Below are 18,657 nucleotides of genomic sequence, written 5' to 3'. Positions count from 1 at the left end.
GCCTGCTCATTGGCTGAATCCTTCCCAGTTAGCCACTCCCTCGGCGCAAAGCTAAGTCCCCCCCCCACATGGGGCCATATGCTCAGGGCTGCTAATGGATTATAAGCGGGAGTTGGAGATTTCGGTTTGGGGCCTGCGGCTGCAACAAATGGATCCCCTGAAATATCAACTGAATTTTAAGGCACTCGGATTGGCCAAATAGTGAACCGCCCTTTATGTTTTACTCCTACAGGAAATAGAATTTCTTATAGGCTAAACTGATAGGAATCTGAGAATCAGAGCTCTGTACCTGGGTAAGTACTGGGGGGAGATTGGATTCACTTACCCAGGGGGAGGTTCCTGCCTGACCATGGGAAAGAGAGCAGCCCAGGAGCAGGAAGTACAGAGAATCAGAGCTCTGTACCTGGGTAAGTACTGGGGGGAGATTGGATTCACTTACCCAGGGGGGAGGTTCCTGTCTGACCATGGGGAAGAGAGCAGCCCAGGAGCAGGAAGTACAGAGAATCAGAGCTCTGTACCTGGGTAAGTACTGGGGGGAGATTGGATTCACTTACCTAGGGGGAGGTTCCTGCCTGACCATGGGAAAGAGAGCAGCCCAGGAGCAGGAAGTACAGAGAATCAGAGCTCTGTACCTGGGTAAGTACTGGGGGGAGATTGGATTCACTTACCCAGGGGGAGGTTCCTGCCTGACCATGGGAAAGAGAGCAGCCCAGGAGCAGGAAGTACAGAGAATCAGAGCTCTGTACCTGGGTAAGTACTGGGGGGAGATTGGATTCACTTACCCAGGGGGAGGTTCCTGCCTGACCATGGGAAAGAGAGCAGCCCAGGAGCAGGAAGTACAGAGAATCAGAGCTCTGTACCTGGGTAAGTACTGGGGGGAGATTGGATTCACTTACCCAGGGGGAGGTTCCTGCCTGACCATGGGAAAGAGAGCAGCCCAGGAGCAGGAAGTACAGAGAATCAGAGCTCTGTACCTGGGTAAGTACTGGGGGGAGATTGGATTCACTTACCCAGGGGGGGGGGGTTCCTGTCTGACCATGGGAAAGAGAGCAGCCCAGGAGCAGGAAGTACAGAGAATCAGAGCTCTGTACCTGGGTAAGTACTGGGGGAGATTGGATTCACTTACCCAGGGGGAGGTTCCTGCCTGACCATGGGAAAGAGAGCAGCCCAGGAGCAGGAAGTACAGAGAATCAGAGCTCTGTACCTGGGTAAGTACTGGGGGGAGATTGGATTCACTTACCCAGGGGGAGATTCCTGCCTGACCATGGGAAAGAGAGCAGCCCAGGAGCAGGAAGTACAGAGAATCAGAGCTCTGTACCTGGGTAAGTACTGGGGGGAGATTGGATTCACTTACCCAGGGGGAGGTTCCTGTCTGACCATGGGAAAGAGAGCAGCCCAGGAGCAGGAAGTACAGAGAATCAGAGCTCTGTACCTGGGTAAGTACTGGGGGGAGATTGGATTCACTTACCCAGGGGGAGGTTCCTGCCTGACCATGGGAAAGAGAGCAGCCCAGGAGCAGGAAGTACAGAGAATCAGAGCTCTGTACCTGGGTAAGTACTGGGGGGAGATTGGATTCACTTACCCAGGGGGAGGTTCCTGTCTGACCATGGGAAAGAGAGCAGCCCAGGAGCAGGAAGTACAGAGAATCAGAGCTCTGTACCTGGGTAAGTACTGGGGGGAGATTGGATTCACTTACCCAGGGGGGAGGTTCCTGTCTGACCATGGGAAAGAGAGCAGCCCAGGAGCAGGAAGTACAGAGAATCAGAGCTCTGTACCTGGGTAAGTACTGGGGGGAGATTGGATTCACTTACCCAGGGGGAGGTTCCTGCCTGACCATGGGAAAGAGAGCAGCCCAGGAGCAGGAAGTACAGAGAATCAGAGCTCTGTACCTGGGTAAGTACTGGGGGGAGATTGGATTCACTTACCCAGGGGGGGGTTCCTGTCTGACCATGGGAAAGAGAGCAGCCCAGGAGCAGGAAGTACAGAGAATCAGAGCTCTGTACCTGGGTAAGTACTGGGGGGAGATTGGATTCACTTACCCAGGGGGAGGTTCCTGCCTGACCATGGGAAAGAGAGCAGCCCAGGAGCAGGAAGTACAGAGAATCAGAGCTCTGTACCTGGGTAAGTACTGGGGGGAGATTGGATTCACTTACCCGGGGGGGGGGGTTCCTGCCTGACCATGGGAAAGAGAGCAGCCCAGGAGCAGGAAGTACAGAGAATCAGAGCTCTGTACCTGGGTAAGTACTGGGGGGAGTGTGAGTTGCACATTGTTTTAACCTAAAAACCTAAAAACGAGATTAAGACTAAGGAGCGGCCATGAAGTGCTGGAATGGCTGAAAGGGGCAGTTTCTAGGGGGATGGAGACATATTTACCCCTATGGTTTGGACGGTACCATTGTGACTGGGAGGCCATTAACCCTATAATGCAGCACCCAGATCAGGAATAGGAGAGGCTAATTGAAAAATACTGAAGGCTACAAACAGTAATGCAGCTTCAGAGCAGGAATCCCCCCTACTCATGCCCCCGGGGTAAATTCCCACAGGGGGTGAGAGGAAAAGCAGGTACAGTCCAGTAATGCCCTTTGTATTTGGTCCAATCCTGGAGCAGTCACATGACCATGCCCCATGTTCTACAGGAATGTTTGCACCCTAATGTGCTTAGTGTTCCGGCCCCCCAATGTCTCCCCAGTGCACCCTCACTGTGTTCCCAGCGGTGTCGCAAGGGGAGGGGCCACAGAAGAGGGTGTGGCTTGTCCTTCTAGTTCGGCGCAGCGATCAAGTGAATAAAATACATTTTTGTGCTTCAAAACTTCAGCTCGTCATTAGGTGGCACCGCCGGGTGTGTAAGGGCTCCCCCTGCTGGCACCCTGGGGTCACTTCCCTGAGAGGAGGGACGGTTGGCTGAAAACCTTCTGGCACCGGCGCAGCTCCTGCTGTAATTGGTCCTTTAGGGTGGAAATCTGTGGGAAACCAATCAGAAAGCAGGTTGGGCTGATATCTAGTGATGCAAGAGACAGCAGGCGGGCCCCGTGTGTGTTACACTGAGTGCAAGAGACAGCAGGCAGGCCCCGTGTGTGTTACACTGAGTGCAAGAGACAGCAGGCAGGCCCCGTGTGTGTTACACTGAGTGCAAGAGACAGCAGGCGGGCCCCGTGTGTGTTACACTGAGTGCAAGAGACAGCAGGCAGGCCCCGTGTGTGTTACACTGAGTGCAAGAGACAGCAGGCAGGCCCCGTGTGTGTTACACTGAGTGCAAGAGACAGCAGGCAGGCCCCGTGTGTGTTACACTGAGTGCAAGAGACAGCAGGCAGGCCCCGTGTGTGTTACACTGAGTGCAAGAGACAGCAGGCGGGCCCCATGTGAGTTACACTGAGTGCAAGAGACAGCAGGCAGGCCCCGTGTGAGTTACACTGAGTGCAAGAGACAGCAGGCAGGCCCCGTGTATATTACACTGAGTGCAAGAGACAGCAGGCAGGCCCCGTGTGTGTTACACTGAGTGCAAGAGACAGCAGGCAGGCCCCGTGTGAGTTACACTGAGTGCAAGAGACAGCAGGCGGCCCCGTGTGAGTTACACTGAGTGCAAGAGACAGCAGGCGGCCCCGTGTGTGTTACACTGAGTGCAAGAGACAGCAGGCGGCCCCGTGTGTGTTACACTGAGTGCAAGAGACAGCAGGCAGGCCCCATGTGAGTTACACTGAGTGCAAGAGACAGCAGGCGGGCCCCATGTGAGTTACACTGAGTGCAAGAGACAGCAGGCAGGCCCCATGTGAGTTACACTGAGTGCAAGAGACAGCAGGCGGCCCCGTGTGTGTTACACTGAGTGCAAGAGACAGCAGGCGGGCCCCATGTGAGTTACACTGAGTGCAAGAGACAGCAGGCAGGCCCCGTGTGAGTTACACTGAGTGCAAGAGACAGCAGGCGGCCCCGTGTGAGTTACACTGAATGCAAGAGACAGCAGGCGGCCCCGTGTGTGTTACACTGAGTGCAAGAGACAGCAGGCGGCCCCGTGTGTGTTACACTGAGTGCAAGAGACAGCAGGCAGGCCCCGTGTGTGTTACACTGAGTGCAAGAGACAGCAGGCGGGCCCCGTGTGTGTTACACTGAGTGCAAGAGACAGCAGGCGGGCCCCGTGTGTGTTACACTGAGTGCAAGAGACAGCAGGCGGGCCCCGTGTGTGTTACACTGAGTGCAAGAGACAGCAGGCGGGCCCCGTGTGTGTTACACTGAGTGCAAGAGACAGCAGGCGGCCCGTGTGTGTTACACTGAGTGCAAGAGACAGCAGGCAGGCCCCGTGTGTGTTACACTGAGTGCAAGAGACAGCAGGCAGGCCCCGTGTGAGTTACACTGAGTGCAAGAGACAGCAGGTGGCCCCGTGTGAGTTACACTGAGTGCAAGAGACAGCAGGCGGCCCGTGTGTGTTACACTGAGTGCAAGAGACAGCAGGCAGGCCCCGTGTGAGTTACACTGAGTGCAAGAGACAGCAGGCAGGCCCCGTGTGTGTTACACTGAGTGCAAGAGACAGCAGGCAGGCCCCGTGTGAGTTACACTGAGTGCAAGAGACAGCAGGCAGGCCCCGTGTATATTACACTGAGTGCAAGAGACAGCAGGCGGGCCCCGTGTGTGTTACACTGAGTGCAAGAGACAGCAGGCGGGCCCCGTGTGTGTTATACTGAGTGCAAGACACAGCAGGCGGGCCCCGTGTGTGTTATACTGAGTGCAAGAGACAGCAGACAGGCCCCGTGTGTGTTACACTGAGTGCAAGAGACAGCAGGCGGGCCCCGTGTGTTACACTGAGTGCAAGAGACAGCAGGCAGGCCCCGTGTGTGTTATACTGAGTGCAAGACACAGCAGGCGGGCCCCGTGTGTGTTATACTGAGTGCAAGAGACAGCAGACAGGCCCCGTGTGTGTTACACTGAGTGCAAGAGACAGCAGGCGGGCCCCGTGTGTTACACTGAGTGCAAGAGACAGCAGGCAGGCCCCGTGTGTGTTACACTGAGTGCAAGAGACAGCAGGCAGGCCCCATGTGTTACACTGAGTGCAAGAGACAGCAGGCGGGCCCCGTGTGTGTTACACTGAGTGCAAGAGACAGCAGGCGGGCCCCGTGTGTGTTACACTGAGTGCAAGAGACAGCAGGCAGGCCCCGTGTGTGTTACACTGAGTGCAAGAGACAGCAGGCAGGCCCCGTGTGTGTTACACTGAGTGCAAGAGACAGCAGGCGGGCCCCGTGTGTTACACTGAGTGCAAGAGACAGCAGGCAGGCCCCGTGTGTGTTACACTGAGTGCAAGAGACAGCAGGCGGGCCCCATGTGTTACACTGAGTGCAAGAGACAGCAGGCAGGCCCCGTGTGTGTTACACTGAGTGCAAGAGACAGCAGGCAGGCCCCATGTGTTACACTGAGTGCAAGAGACAGCAGGCGGGCCCCGTGTGTTACACTGAGTGCAAGAGACAGCAGGCAGGCCCCGTGTGTGTTACACTGAGTGCAAGAGACAGCAGGCAGGCCCCATGTGTTACACTGAGTGCAAGAGACAGCAGGCAGGCCCCATGTGTTACACTGAGTGCAAGAGACAGCAGGCGGCCCCGTGTGAGTAACACTGAGTGCAAGAGACAGCAGGCGGCCCCGTGTGTGTTACACTGAGTGCAAGAGACAGCAGGCGGGCCCCGTGTGTGTTACACTGAGTGCAAGAGACAGCAGGCGGGCCCCGTGTGTGTTACACTGAGTGCAAGAGACAGCAGGCGGCCCGTGTGTGTTACACTGAGTGCAAGAGACAGCAGGCAGGCCCCGTGTGTGTTACACTGAGTGCAAGAGACAGCAGGCAGGCCCCGTGTGAGTTAAACTGAGTGCAAGAGACAGCAGGCGGGCCCCGTGTGTGTTACACTGAGTGCAAGAGACAGCAGGCGGGCCCCGTGTGAGTTACACTGAGTGCAAGAGACAGCAGGCGGCCCGTGTGTGTTACACTGAGTGCAAGAGACAGCAGGCAGGCCCCGTGTGAGTTACACTGAGTGCAAGAGACAGCAGGCAGGCCCCGTGTGTGTTACACTGAGTGCAAGAGACAGCAGGCAGGCCCCGTGTGAGTTACACTGAGTGCAAGAGACAGCAGGCAGGCCCCGTGTATATTACACTGAGTGCAAGAGACAGCAGGCGGGCCCCGTGTGTGTTACACTGAGTGCAAGAGACAGCAGGCAGGCCCCGTGTGTGTTACACTGAGTGCAAGAGACAGCAGGCGGGCCCCGTGTGTGTTATACTGAGTGCAAGACACAGCAGGCGGGCCCCGTGTGTGTTACACTGAGTGCAAGAGACAGCAGACAGGCCCCGTGTGTGTTACACTGAGTGCAAGAGACAGCAGGCGGGCCCCGTGTGTTACACTGAGTGCAAGAGACAGCAGGCAGGCCCCGTGTGTGTTACACTGAGTGCAAGAGACAGCAGGCAGGCCCCATGTGTTACACTGAGTGCAAGAGACAGCAGGCGGGCCCCGTGTGTGTTACACTGAGTGCAAGAGACAGCAGGCGGGCCCCGTGTGTGTTACACTGAGTGCAAGAGACAGCAGGCAGGCCCCGTGTGTGTTACACTGAGTGCAAGAGACAGCAGGCGGGCCCCGTGTGTGTTACACTGAGTGCAAGAGACAGCAGGCGGGCCCCGTGTGTTACACTGAGTGCAAGAGACAGCAGGCAGGCCCCGTGTGTGTTACACTGAGTGCAAGAGACAGCAGGCGGGCCCCATGTGTTACACTGAGTGCAAGAGACAGCAGGCAGGCCCCGTGTGTGTTACACTGAGTGCAAGAGACAGCAGGCAGGCCCCATGTGTTACACTGAGTGCAAGAGACAGCAGGCGGGCCCCGTGTGTTACACTGAGTGCAAGAGACAGCAGGCAGGCCCCGTGTGTGTTACACTGAGTGCAAGAGACAGCAGGCAGGCCCCATGTGTTACACTGAGTGCAAGAGACAGCAGGCGGGCCCCGTGTGTGTTACACTGAGTGCAAGAGACAGCAGGCGGGCCCCGTGTGTGTTACACTGAGTGCAAGAGACAGCAGGCAGGCCCCGTGTGTGTTACACTGAGTGCAAGAGACAGCAGGCGGGCCCCGTGTGTGTTACACTGAGTGCAAGAGACAGCAGGCAGGCCCCGTGTGAGTTACACTGAGTGCAAGAGACAGCAGGCAGGCCCCGTGTGTGTTACACTGAGTGCAAGAGACAGCAGGCAGGCCCCGTGTGTGTTACACTGAGTGCAAGAGACAGCAGGCGGCCCCGTGTGTGTTACACTGAGTGCAAGAGACAGCAGGCAGGCCCCGTGTGTGTTACACTGAGTGCAAGAGACAGCAGGCAGGCCCCGTGTGTGTTACACTGAGTGCAAGAGACAAAGAGAGACAGACACAGGGGCCACATAAGGGCCACTCCCCACCTGCTCCTCCAGGCCTCTGATTCGCTGTCGGTGGGCTCTCTCTCGTGCATCCAACGTGCGCTCTGCCTGAATCTGAGCGTTACGCAGCCGCTCAATCTCCAGTTGCAGCTCCTGGCGGTGCCGAGTCGCCGTCTCCATCAGGCTCTGCGAGTGCGTCTGCTCCATGTCTGCCATCTGCGCCTGGGGGGGAGGAGTCAGAGAGGGATGTGAGACTCGGGGTCCTGCCTGGGGGGCCACACTCATTACTAACTGGGGGGGTAACACTGCTGAGTGGGGGCCCCGGAGGCACCAACAGCGCAAGCGGCGCAGCTACAGGGAACGAGGGGGGTAAATGTCACGTTCAGCAACCAAAGAGCAGATAATTAGCAGAGCAATTACTCCTTTAGCCACTCCCAGCAGTCATGTGATCCCTGTTATTGGGCTCATTAAAGAGACAGCAGCTTTCCCTTAATTCCACTTCCTGTTTGTATGGCACCGCCCACCTGCAGGAGATACTGACCATTTATTGGCTCAGGGCAGGTCATTAATTAATATTCTGTGTAATTACCCCGAGTAATGTATCAGGGCTCTGTACCTGGGTAAGTACTGGGGGGAGATTGGATTCACTTACCCAGGGGGAGGTTCCTGCCTGACCATGGGAAAGAGAGCAGCCCAGGAGCAGGAAGTACAGAGAATCAGAGCTCTGTACCTGGGTAAGTACTGGGGGGAGATTGGATTCACTTACCCAGGGGGAGGTTCCTGCCTGACCATGGGAAAGAGAGCAGCCCAGGAGCAGGAAGTACAGAGAATCAGAGCTCTGTACCTGGGTAAGTACTGGGGGGAGATTGGATTCACTTACCCAGGGGGAGGTTCCTGTCTGACCATGGGAAAGAGAGCAGCCCAGGAGCAGGAAGTACAGAGAATCAGAGCTCTGTACCTGGGTAAGTACTGGGGGGAGATTGGATTCACTTACCCAGGGGGAGGTTCCTGCCTGACCATGGGAAAGAGAGCAGCCCAGGAGCAGGAAGTACAGAGAATCAGAGCTCTGTACCTGGGTAAGTACTGGGGGGAGATTGGATTCACTTACCCAGGGGGAGGTTCCTGTCTGACCATGGGAAAGAGAGCAGCCCAGGAGCAGGAAGTACAGAGAATCAGAGCTCTGTACCTGGGTAAGTACTGGGGGGAGATTGGATTCACTTACCCGGGGGGGGTTCCTGTCTGACCATGGGAAAGAGAGCAGCCCAGGAGCAGGAAGTACAGAGAATCAGAGCTCTGTACCTGGGTAAGTACTGGGGGGAGATTGGATTCACTTACCCAGGGGGGGTTCCTGCCTGACCATGGGAAAGAGAGCAGCCCAGGAGCAGGAAGTACAGAGAATCAGAGCTCTGTACCTGGGTAAGTACTGGGGGGAGATTGGATTCACTTACCCAGGGGGAGGTTCCTGCCTGACCATGGGAAAGAGAGCACTAACTTATCAGCCGATTGGTTGCTTCTGTGAGGGGCTGGGGGTTGGTACTGAGGGTGCCAGGGAAATACAGGAGATTTAGCTACAACATTAGCCCAATTACAGCTACAGAGTTACCCTCACCAGGCTGTGTGTGATCCTGCGCATAACCCTGTGTAACTGCACCTTGTTGGGACAGAAAGTGGAAGAGAGAGATCCATCAAGGAGCCAATCAGATTCCCAGCAAGGAGCCAATCAGATTCCCAGCAAGGAGCCAATCAGATTCCCAGCAAGGAGCCAATCAGATTCCCAGCAAGGAGCCAATCAGATTCCCAGCAAGGAGCCAATCAGATTCCCAGCAAGGAGCCAATCAGATTCCCAGCAAGGCGCCAATGTGACCTGGCAATGCTATAGTTAACTTTGGGCAGAAGGGGCAGTGCCCATCTCAGTAGGAGTAAGACGTTCCGGTGACAGTGGGCACCAACCCTGTACCTGGGCAACCAACCCAAACCTGAAACCCACTTTACACTTTCAATTCAGATTCTATAGGGAGTAACAGATACTTATTCCCACAATGCACCGGTGCCCCTGATCATTTCCCACAATGCACCTGTGCCCCTGATCAATTCCCACAATGCACCTGTTCCCCTGATCATTTCCCACAATGCACCTGACAATTTCCCACAATGCGCCTGATCAGTTCCCACAATGCACCTGTTCCCCTGATCCTTTCCCACAATGCGCCTGATCACTTCCCACAATGCACCTGTTCCCCTGATCCTTTCCCACAATGTCCCTGATCATTTCCCACAATGCAACTGTTCCCCTGATCATTTCCCACAATGCCTCTGACCATTTCCCACAATGCCCCTGTGCCAACTGATTCCCCTTCAGCCACAGAGCTCTGACTCCCTACACACAAGTCCCAGGTTCCCAGGCTGGTTGGGCCAGTCCATTCTGTGGGGGGGGGTCTCCGTACCTCTAGGAGCTGCACCTGTCTCTGGGCCTCAGCCAGTTCCTGTTCCACTGTGGTTAGAGACCGGTCGAGCCGCCCTTTCTCTGCTGATAATCGCAGGGTGTCCTCTGCTGTCTTTAGCTTCTCCCGCTCCACCTGCCGGGAAGGAGGAATGGTACAGTCCGACTATGTATGTATGAAGCTGGGTGGGTGGGGTTTCTCCAGTTGCCTAGACAACAGCTTGTTCCATTCCATCCTGGATGCAGGGAATGTACCCGCCCCCCGGCCAGTCATATGCCAACATGCCCTTAGCCAAAGGGGGGCACAAGCTGCTCTGGGGGTGCAGGGATCCCCCCACTGCCCCCCCTTACCTTGTCCAGTGTTTTCTTCAGTGCGTTCTTGTCCTTCTCCAGGCGCATTGAGGACCTTTCCACCTCGCGCTTCTCGCTCTCCAGCTGAACCACCGCGCGCTGCAGCCCGCACAGCCGCTCCTGCAGCACCTCGCGCTCCTCCTGCAGCTTCTGCACGTTCCTCAGGGAGGCGCCCTCACTCTCCTGGCGCTGGCGCAGAATCTGGGGAAGGGAAAGGGTTAGTTTGGGGGGGGGCACAGGCAGGGAACATAGAGATTCTGCAAGTAAAGGACACACCTCCTGCATCTGGCGCACCTGTCCCTCTAGCTCCGCCCGCTGGAGCTCCCCTTCTGCCTGTTCGTCTCGCAGCACTTGGTTCTGCTCCATTAGAGCCACGTTCTGCTTCTTGCCCTCCGCTACTGCCTGCCGGGCAGCTTCCAGCCGCTCCTGGGGTATAGAGACTGGGCATGAATATTATAGAACCCCTTCTGCCCAACCCATTCTGTAGGGACCAATGGTTGAGCTGTGCCCCCTCCCATCCCCGCCCCCGATACTCGCCTGTAGGATGCGCCTCTCGTGCTCGCTGCCTGTCAGCACCTTCTGCAGCTGGTTGAGTTTGTCGTGGGAGCTGGCAGAGGTGCAGTTACTGTCGGACAGGGCACCCGTCAGGCTCTGCACCTTCTCCTTCAGGGACGTCTCGCTCTCCTGAGCCTTGGCCAGGGTGCTGTTCAGCCGCTCCACACACAGCTGCAGGGTGCCCACCCTTCCCTCACTGTCCGACAGCTGCAGGGACACAGAGGGGTCAGTGTCTGTCTGGTTATCACTGGACTACAACTCCCAGAATCCCCCAGCCAACACAATAATGCACCTTTGGGGTTGGGTTACAGGTACCTGTCGCTGCAGGGCTTCCATGCGCTGCTGCATTTCCTGCATCTCTGCTTCCCGGTCGGCCAGAACCAGTTTGTGTCGCTGCAGTTCCCCCTCCAGCCCCCGGCGGGACAGCTCCAGTTTGGTATTGCGGCTCTCCGAGGCGTCCAGTACCTCCTTCAGGCGCCGACGCTCATTCTCATATTTGGCCTCGTTGGCTTTGATTTTGTTCATTTTGTCCTGAAACCGCAGGGCGGAAACATTAGGAACCTGATGGGGGGCACTGGGGGGTACATAGGGGCTGATTAGTGGTAAGAACCATTCCCTCCCCGGCGGGGGTCACTAGCCTGTGGGCTTTACTGGTAAGTACCATTCTCTCCCCGGTGGGGGTGACTAACCAGAGGGCTATACTGGTAAGTACCATTCTCTCCCTGGTGGGGGTGACTAGCCTGAGGGCTAAACTGGCAAGTACCATTCTCTCCCCGGTGGGGGTGACTAGCCTGTGGGCTATACTGGTAAGTACCATTCTCTCTCCGGCGGGGGTGACTAGCCTGAGGGCTTTACTGGTAAGTACCATTCTCTCTCCGGCGGGGGTGACTAGCCTGAGGGCTATACTGGTAAGTACCATTCTCTCCCCGGTGGGGGTGACTAGCCTGAGGGCTATACTGGTAAGAACCATTCTCTCTCCGGCGGGGGTGACTAGCCTGAGGGCTATACTGGTAAGTACCATTCTCTCTCCGGCGGGGGTGACTAGCCTGAGGGCTATACTGGTAAGTACCATTCTCTCCCCGGTGGGGGTGACTAGCCTGAGGGCTTTACTGGTAAGTACCATTCTCCGGCGGGGGTGACTAGCCTGAGGGCTATACTGGTAAGGACCATTCTCTCCCCAGTGGGGGTGACTAGCCTGAGGGCTATACTGGTAAGTACCATTCTCTCCCCGGTGGGGGTGACTAGCCTGAGGGCTTTACTGGTAAGTACCATTCTCTCTCCAGCGGGGGTGACTAGTCTGAGGGCTATACTGGTAAGAACCATTCGCTCCCCAGTGGGGGTCACTAGCCGGAGGGCTATACTGGTAAGTACCATTCTCTCCCCAGTGGGGGTCACTAGCCGGAGGGCTATACTGGTAAGTACCATTCTCTCCCCAGTGGGGGTCACTAGCCGGAGGGCTATACTGGTAAGTACCATTCTCTCCCCAGTGGGGGTCACTAGCCGGAGGGCTATACTGGTAAGTACCATTCTCTCCCCAGTGGGGGTCACTAGCCGGAGGGCTATACTGGTAAGTACCATTCTCTCCCCAGTGGGGGTCACTAGCCGGAGGGCTATACTGGTAAGAACCATTCTCTCCCCAGTGGGGGTCACTAGCTAGAGGGCTATACTGGTAAGTACCATTCTCTCCCCAGTGGGGGTCACTAGCCGGAGGGCTATACTGGTAAGTACCATTCTCTCCCCAGTGGGGGTCACTAGCCGGAGGGCTATACTGGTAAGAACCATCTCTCCCCCAAGCATAGTGAGTGAAGTGCCAGTTGGTACCGGCGCCGCGTGGCTGATACCTGGGCCGCTCTCTGCTCGCCCTCTGCTGCCTGAAGGCTGCGCTCCAGACTGGCCGCTTTCTCCTGCGCCAACTTGCGCTCTCTCTCGTACCGGCGCAGTGTCTCTTCCTGCAGAATCAGAGTTGTCTGCAAGCCGCCGAGCTTCCCGTCCACATTGCGTTTCGCTAACAGAGACAGAGGGGAAATTGAAGGGAAAGTCGTTTTGTGCTTTAAAGGGGAAGTTAATCCATTTCATACAAACACATCCATACACCGTGCCCCCGGGGCCTCAGCCCAGTACCCACCTTCCTCGCACTCAGACAGGACTTTCTGGAGCTGTTGGACTCGGGTGAGCGCTCCATCTCGCTCGGCCTCCATCTCCGCCAAATGGCGGTTTGAGGTTCCCAACTGGGTGCGTAGTTCATCCTAGCATGGGAAGGACAGGGTTAAAGGGGTGCTACATTACCCATTACTGGTACCGTGGGCAGAATGAGGCCCTACCCGCTCTCTCTCCGTGTCCCTCAGTTCCTGCAGGAAGTCTCGCAGCGCGGCTCTAACCACCTCCGGGTCGATATCCGCCACTAACTGCTCCCCGCGGGTGGGAGACAGGGGGCGCTCGGGGGTCTTGCTCCGGTCGGGGCTCCCTGTGCGGGGAATGGGGCTGCCGCGCCCGTCGGTGGTTGTGGCGAACGTGTTGTCGAACGCTGGGCAGGAGAGAGACAGTAACACAGGGATGTGATTGGCGGAACCTGCTCCGAACCTAAAATTCCCACTGTGCCAAAACCCCCCCAACTCCCTAAACTTACCCTTGAGGGGTGAGAAACGCCTTTTGGGAGAGCCGCTGCGCCCCCTGTAGGCGGGGCTTGGAGTACGACCAGCGCGTCCAATTCCCAAGGTTCTGCGGAGGGCGGAGTGAAGGCTGCCCAGTTTAAACTCCACCTCCCGTTTCAGCCCCTCCAATCGGCTGAGCTCTGCCTCCAGCCCATGTACCCGCCCCTCACTGGCGCTGAGACGCAGCCCGAGCTGCCCCGACTCCTCCTGAGCCGCCTGGAGCTTGATCTCAAGGTTCCGAGTGTTGTCCAGAAGCTTCTTCTCATTCCCCCGGGCCTCATCCAGGCTCCCCTGCAGCTCCCGCTCCCGCACCCCAAACTCGCCCTCCACCTCCGCCACTTTCCTCTGCAGGGCACTTAGCTGTGGGGTAAAGGGGCAACAAGGGATTGAATTCCCATTTAATTCTGGTACTGATCCACTGAATACTAAAGGATAATTCCACCTGGGATAAAAATTTGGGGAGGTTCCTGTCTGACCAGGGGAAAGAGAGCAGCCCAGGAGCAGGAAGTACAGAGAATCAGAGCTCTGTACCTGGGTAAGTACTGGGGGGAGATTGGATTCACTTACCCAGGGGGGGGGGGGTTCCTGCCTGACCATGGGAAAGAGAGCAGCCCAGGAGCAGGAAGTACAGAGAATCAGAGCTCTGTACCTGGGTAAGTACTGGGGGGAGATTGGATTCACTTACCCAGGGGGAGGTTCCTGCCTGACCATGGGAAAGAGAGCAGCCCAGGAGCAGGAAGTACAGAGAATCAGAGCTCTGTACCTGGGTAAGTACTGGGGGGAGATTGGAGTCACTTACCCAGGGGGAGGTTCCTGCCTGACCATGGGAAAGAGAGCAGCCCAGGAGCAGGAAGTACAGAGAATCAGAGCTCTGTACCTGGGTAAGTACTGGGGGGAGATTGGATTCACTTACCCAGGGGGGGGGTTCCTGCCTGACCATGGGAAAGAGAGCAGCCCAGGAGCAGGAAGTACAGAGAATCAGAGCTCTGTACCTGGGTAAGTACTGGGGGGAGATTGGATTCACTTACCCAGGGGGAGGTTCCTGCCTGACCATGGGAAAGAGAGCAGCCCAGGAGCAGGAAGTACAGAGAATCAGAGCTCTGTACCTGGGTAAGTACTGGGGGGAGATTGGATTCACTTACCCAGGGGGAGGTTCCTGCCTGACCATGGGAAAGAGAGCAGCCCAGGAGCAGGAAGTACAGAGAATCAGAGCTCTGTACCTGGGTAAGTACTGGGGGGAGATTGGATTCACTTACCCAGGGGGGGTTCCTGCCTGACCATGGGAAAGAGAGCAGCCCAGGAGCAGGAAGTACAGAGAATCAGAGCTCTGTACCTGGGTAAGTACTGGGGGGAGATTGGATTCACTTACCCGGGGGGGGGTTCCTGCCTGACCATGGGAAAGAGAGCAGCCCAGGAGCAGGAAGTACAGAGAATCAGAGCTCTGTACCTGGGTAAGTACTGGGGGGAGATTGGATTCACTTACCCAGGGGGAGGTTCCTGCCTGACCATGGGAAAGAGAGCAGCCCAGGAGCAGGAAGTACAGAGAATCAGAGCTCTGTACCTGGGTAAGTACTGGGGGGAGACTGGATTCACTTACCCAGGGGGAGGTTCCTGTCTGACCATGGGAAAGAGAGCAGCCCAGGAGCAGGAAGTACAGACAATCAGACATATGGGCTTGGGTAAGTACTGGGGGAGACTCACCTCCTTCCTCGCTGCCTCCCTGCCGGCCTCCGTCTCCATGAGTTTCTGTTTGAGGTTGAAGTTGTCTCGGCGACTCTCTTCCTCGCGCTGCTCGTAGGTAGACAGTCGCGCCTGCACCTCGGCCATGTCCCGGCTGCGCTTGATGCTCTCGTCATCGAGAAGTTTGAGCTGTGGGGGGGTCGGCAGGTTAGTGCGGGGGTAATTACTATCACTATACCCCAGCCCATACTGCCCCCAGCTGAAGGCTCACCTGCCTGCGCAGATCCTGCAACTCCCGGCGAGCCTCTAGGCGCGAGCGTTCCACATCCCGTAGGCTGCTGCGCAGGTCATTTACCTCCTTCTCCGAGGCGCCGCGCGCTTCCTCTAACACACTGAGCCGCTGCTCCTTCTCCTCGTTACTGCGCTTCAGACTGGCAGAGACATAATATTAACCCGTACTGAGTGTCAGCTCTTGTGCCACTCATTGGCTGCGGATTCTCTGTACTGCTGTACTGCTTCTAGGCTGCTCTCCTCCCTTTGCTCCATCAGTGCTTCCCAAGTGCTGAGAATTACAGCTGGGGGGAGATGGGATTCACTCGACCATGGGAAAGAGAGCAGCCCAGGAGCAGGAAGTACAGAAAGTGACACCTGTATCCCCAATGTGTGGGATCTTCTAATCATCAATAGCCCAGAGATTTGCCCCACCTGATCCTCTCACTCTCCGCCCTGCGCACGGCCCCTCGCAGCTCCTCGTTAGACTTCTGTACCGCCTCCTTCTCTTTGGCTTCGTCCCCCAGCGCCCGTCTCAGCTCCATGTTCTCCTTCTTGTGGCCCTCCAGCAGCTCCTGGCCCTCCCGCACTCGCCTGTGAGCCTCAATCAGCTCCCGCCGCACCGCGTCCCTGGCGTCTTCCACCACACACAGCTGGGTCTTCAGCTCCTCCACCTCCGGGCAACAACCAATCAAATCCAAACCCAATGGCTCCGCCCAATAATGAAATAAACTCCCCAATATCCATTCATTCTTCTCTGCACTGCTGGTTCTGACTCCTGATACAACTCCCCAATATCCATTCATTCCTCATTCTCACTGGGTTTATAGTTATGTGTAACTGTCACTGTGTCTGTCCCTTTCCCTTCCCTGCACTGCTGGTTCTGACTCCTGATACAACTCCCCAATATCCATTCATCCCTCATTCTCACTGGGTTTATAGTTATGTGTAACTGTCACTGTGTCTGTCCCTTTCCCTTCCCTGCACTGCTGGTTCTGACTCCTGATACAACTCCCCAATACCCATTCATTCCTCATTCTCACTGGGTTTATAGTTATGTGTAACTGTCACTGTGTCTGTCCCTTTCCCTTCCCTGCACTGCTGGTTCTGACTCCTGATACAACTCCCCAATATCCATTCATTCCTCATTCTCACTGGGTTTATAGTTATGTGTAACTGTCACTGTGTCTGTCCCTTTCCCTTCCCTGCACTGCTGGTTCTGACTCCTGATACAACTCCCCAATATCCATTCATTCCTCATTCTCACTGGGTTTATAGTTATGTGTAACTGTCACTGTGTCTGTCCCTTTCCCTTCCCTGCACTGCTGGTTCTGACTCCTGATACAACTCCCCAATACCCATTCATCCCTCATTCTCACTGGGTTTATAGTTATGTGTAACTGTCACTGTGTCTGTCCCTTTCCCTTCCCTGCACTGCTGGTTCTGACTCCTGATACAACTCCCCAATACCCATTCATTCCTCATTCTCACTGGGTTTATAGTTATGTGTAACTGTCACTGTGCCTGTCCCTTTCCCTTCCCTGCACTGCTGGTTCTGACTCCTGATACAACTCCCCAATACCCATTCATTCCTCATTCTCACTGGGTTTATAGTTATGTGTAACTGTCACTGTGTCTGTCCCTTTCCCTTCCCTGCACTGCTGGTTCTGACTCCTGATACAACTCCCCAATATCCATTCATTCCTCATTCTCACTGGGTTTATAGTTATGTGTAACTGTCACTGTGTCTGTCCCTTTCCCTTCCCTGCACTGCTGGTTCTGACTCCTGATACAACTCCCCAATATCCATTCATTCCTCATTCTCACTGGGTTTATAGTTATGTGTAACTGTCACTGTCCCTTTCCCTTCCCTGCACTGCTGGTTCTGACTCCTGATACAACTCCCCAATACCCATTCATTCCTCATTCTCACTGGGTTTATAGTTATGTGTAACTGTCACTGTGTCTGTCCCTTTCCCTTCCCTGCACTGCTGGTTCTGACTCCTGATACAACTCCCCAATACCCATTCATCCCTCATTCTCACTGGGTTTATAGTTATGTGTAACTGTCACTGTGTCTGTCCCTTTCCCTTCCCTGCACTGCTGGTTCTGACTCCTGATACAACTCCCCAATACCCATTCATCCCTCATTCTCACTGGGTTTATAGTTATGTGTAACTGTCACTGTGTCTGTCCCTTTCCCTTCCCTGCACTGCTGGTTCTGACTCCTGATACAACTCCCCAATATCCATTCATTCCTCATTCTCACTGGGTTTATAGTTATGTGTAACTGTCACTGTGTCTGTCCCTTTCCCTTCCCTGCACTGCTGGTTCTGACTCCTGATACAACTCCCCAATACCCATTCATCCCTCATTCTCACTGGGTTTATAGTTATGTGTAACTGTCACTGTGTCTGTCCCTTTCCCTTCCCTGCACTGCTGGTTCTGACTCCTGATACAACTCCCCAATACCCATTCATTCCTCATTCTCACTGGGTTTATAGTTATGTGTAACTGTCACTGTGCCTGTCCCTTTCCCTTCCCTGCACTGCTGGTTCTGACTCCTGATACAACTCCCCAATATCCATTCATCCCTCATTCTCACTGGGTTTATAGTTATGTGTAACTGTCACTGTGTCTGTCCCTTTCCCTTCCCTGCACTGCTGGTTCTGACTCCTGATACAACTCCCCAATATCCATTCATTCCTCATTCTCACTGGGTTTATAGTTATGTGTAACTGTCACTGTGTCTGTCCCTTTCCCTTCCCTGCACTGCTGGTTCTGACTCCTGATACAACTCCCCAATATCCATTCATTCCTCATTCTCACTGGGTTTATAGTTATGTGTAACTGTCACTGTCCCTTTCCCTTCCCTGCACTGCTGGTTCTGACTCCTGATACAACTCCCCAATACCCATTCATTCCTCATTCTCACTGGGTTTATAGTTATGTGTAACTGTCACTGTGTCTGTCCCTTTCCCTTCCCTGCACTGCTGGTTCTGACTCCTGATACAACTCCCCAATACCCATTCATTCCTCATTCTCACTGGGTTTATAGTTATGTGTAACTGTCACTGTGTCTGTCCCTTTCCCTTCCCTGCACTGCTGGTTCTGACTCCTGATACAACTCCCCAATATCCATTCATCCCTCATTCTCACTGGGTTTATAGTTATGTGTAACTGTCACTGTGTCTGTCCCTTTCCCTTCCCTGCACTGCTGGTTCTGACTCCTGATACAACTCCCCAATATCCATTCATTCCTCATTCTCACTGGGTTTATAGTTATGTGTAACTGTCACTGTGTCTGTCCCTTTCCCTTCCCTGCACTGCTGGTTCTGACTCCTGATACAACTCCCCA

General features: G+C 55.4%; 1 protein-coding gene across 1 annotated transcript in view; it reads right to left on the bottom strand.

Annotated features, from left to right (window-relative positions):
- Window positions 1–2,282: 2,282 nt before the first annotated feature.
- The window catches only part of crocc (ciliary rootlet coiled-coil, rootletin), a 41,138-nt gene continuing 24,763 nt past the window's right edge, over window positions 2,283–18,657 (bottom strand). Inside the window, exons 24-37 of the mRNA XM_031906589.1 lie at window positions 15,735–15,973; window positions 15,301–15,460; window positions 15,051–15,218; window positions 13,325–13,709; window positions 13,020–13,222; window positions 12,824–12,944; window positions 12,540–12,703; window positions 11,014–11,229; window positions 10,681–10,905; window positions 10,420–10,569; window positions 10,144–10,344; window positions 9,797–9,928; window positions 7,395–7,574; window positions 2,283–2,960 (exon numbers count right to left, since the gene is read on the bottom strand). Coding sequence (XP_031762449.1) covers window positions 2,874–2,960; window positions 7,395–7,574; window positions 9,797–9,928; window positions 10,144–10,344; window positions 10,420–10,569; window positions 10,681–10,905; window positions 11,014–11,229; window positions 12,540–12,703; window positions 12,824–12,944; window positions 13,020–13,222; window positions 13,325–13,709; window positions 15,051–15,218; window positions 15,301–15,460; window positions 15,735–15,973 — 2,631 coding nt within the window. The 3' untranslated portion in view covers window positions 2,283–2,873. The remainder of the gene's footprint in view (window positions 2,961–7,394; window positions 7,575–9,796; window positions 9,929–10,143; window positions 10,345–10,419; window positions 10,570–10,680; window positions 10,906–11,013; window positions 11,230–12,539; window positions 12,704–12,823; window positions 12,945–13,019; window positions 13,223–13,324; window positions 13,710–15,050; window positions 15,219–15,300; window positions 15,461–15,734; window positions 15,974–18,657) is intronic.

This window comes from Xenopus tropicalis, chromosome 7 (genome assembly GCF_000004195.4).
Source record: "Xenopus tropicalis strain Nigerian chromosome 7, UCB_Xtro_10.0, whole genome shotgun sequence".
NCBI lineage: Eukaryota > Metazoa > Chordata > Amphibia > Anura > Pipidae > Xenopus > Xenopus tropicalis.
This window is presented reverse-complemented; position numbering and strand designations above follow the sequence as displayed.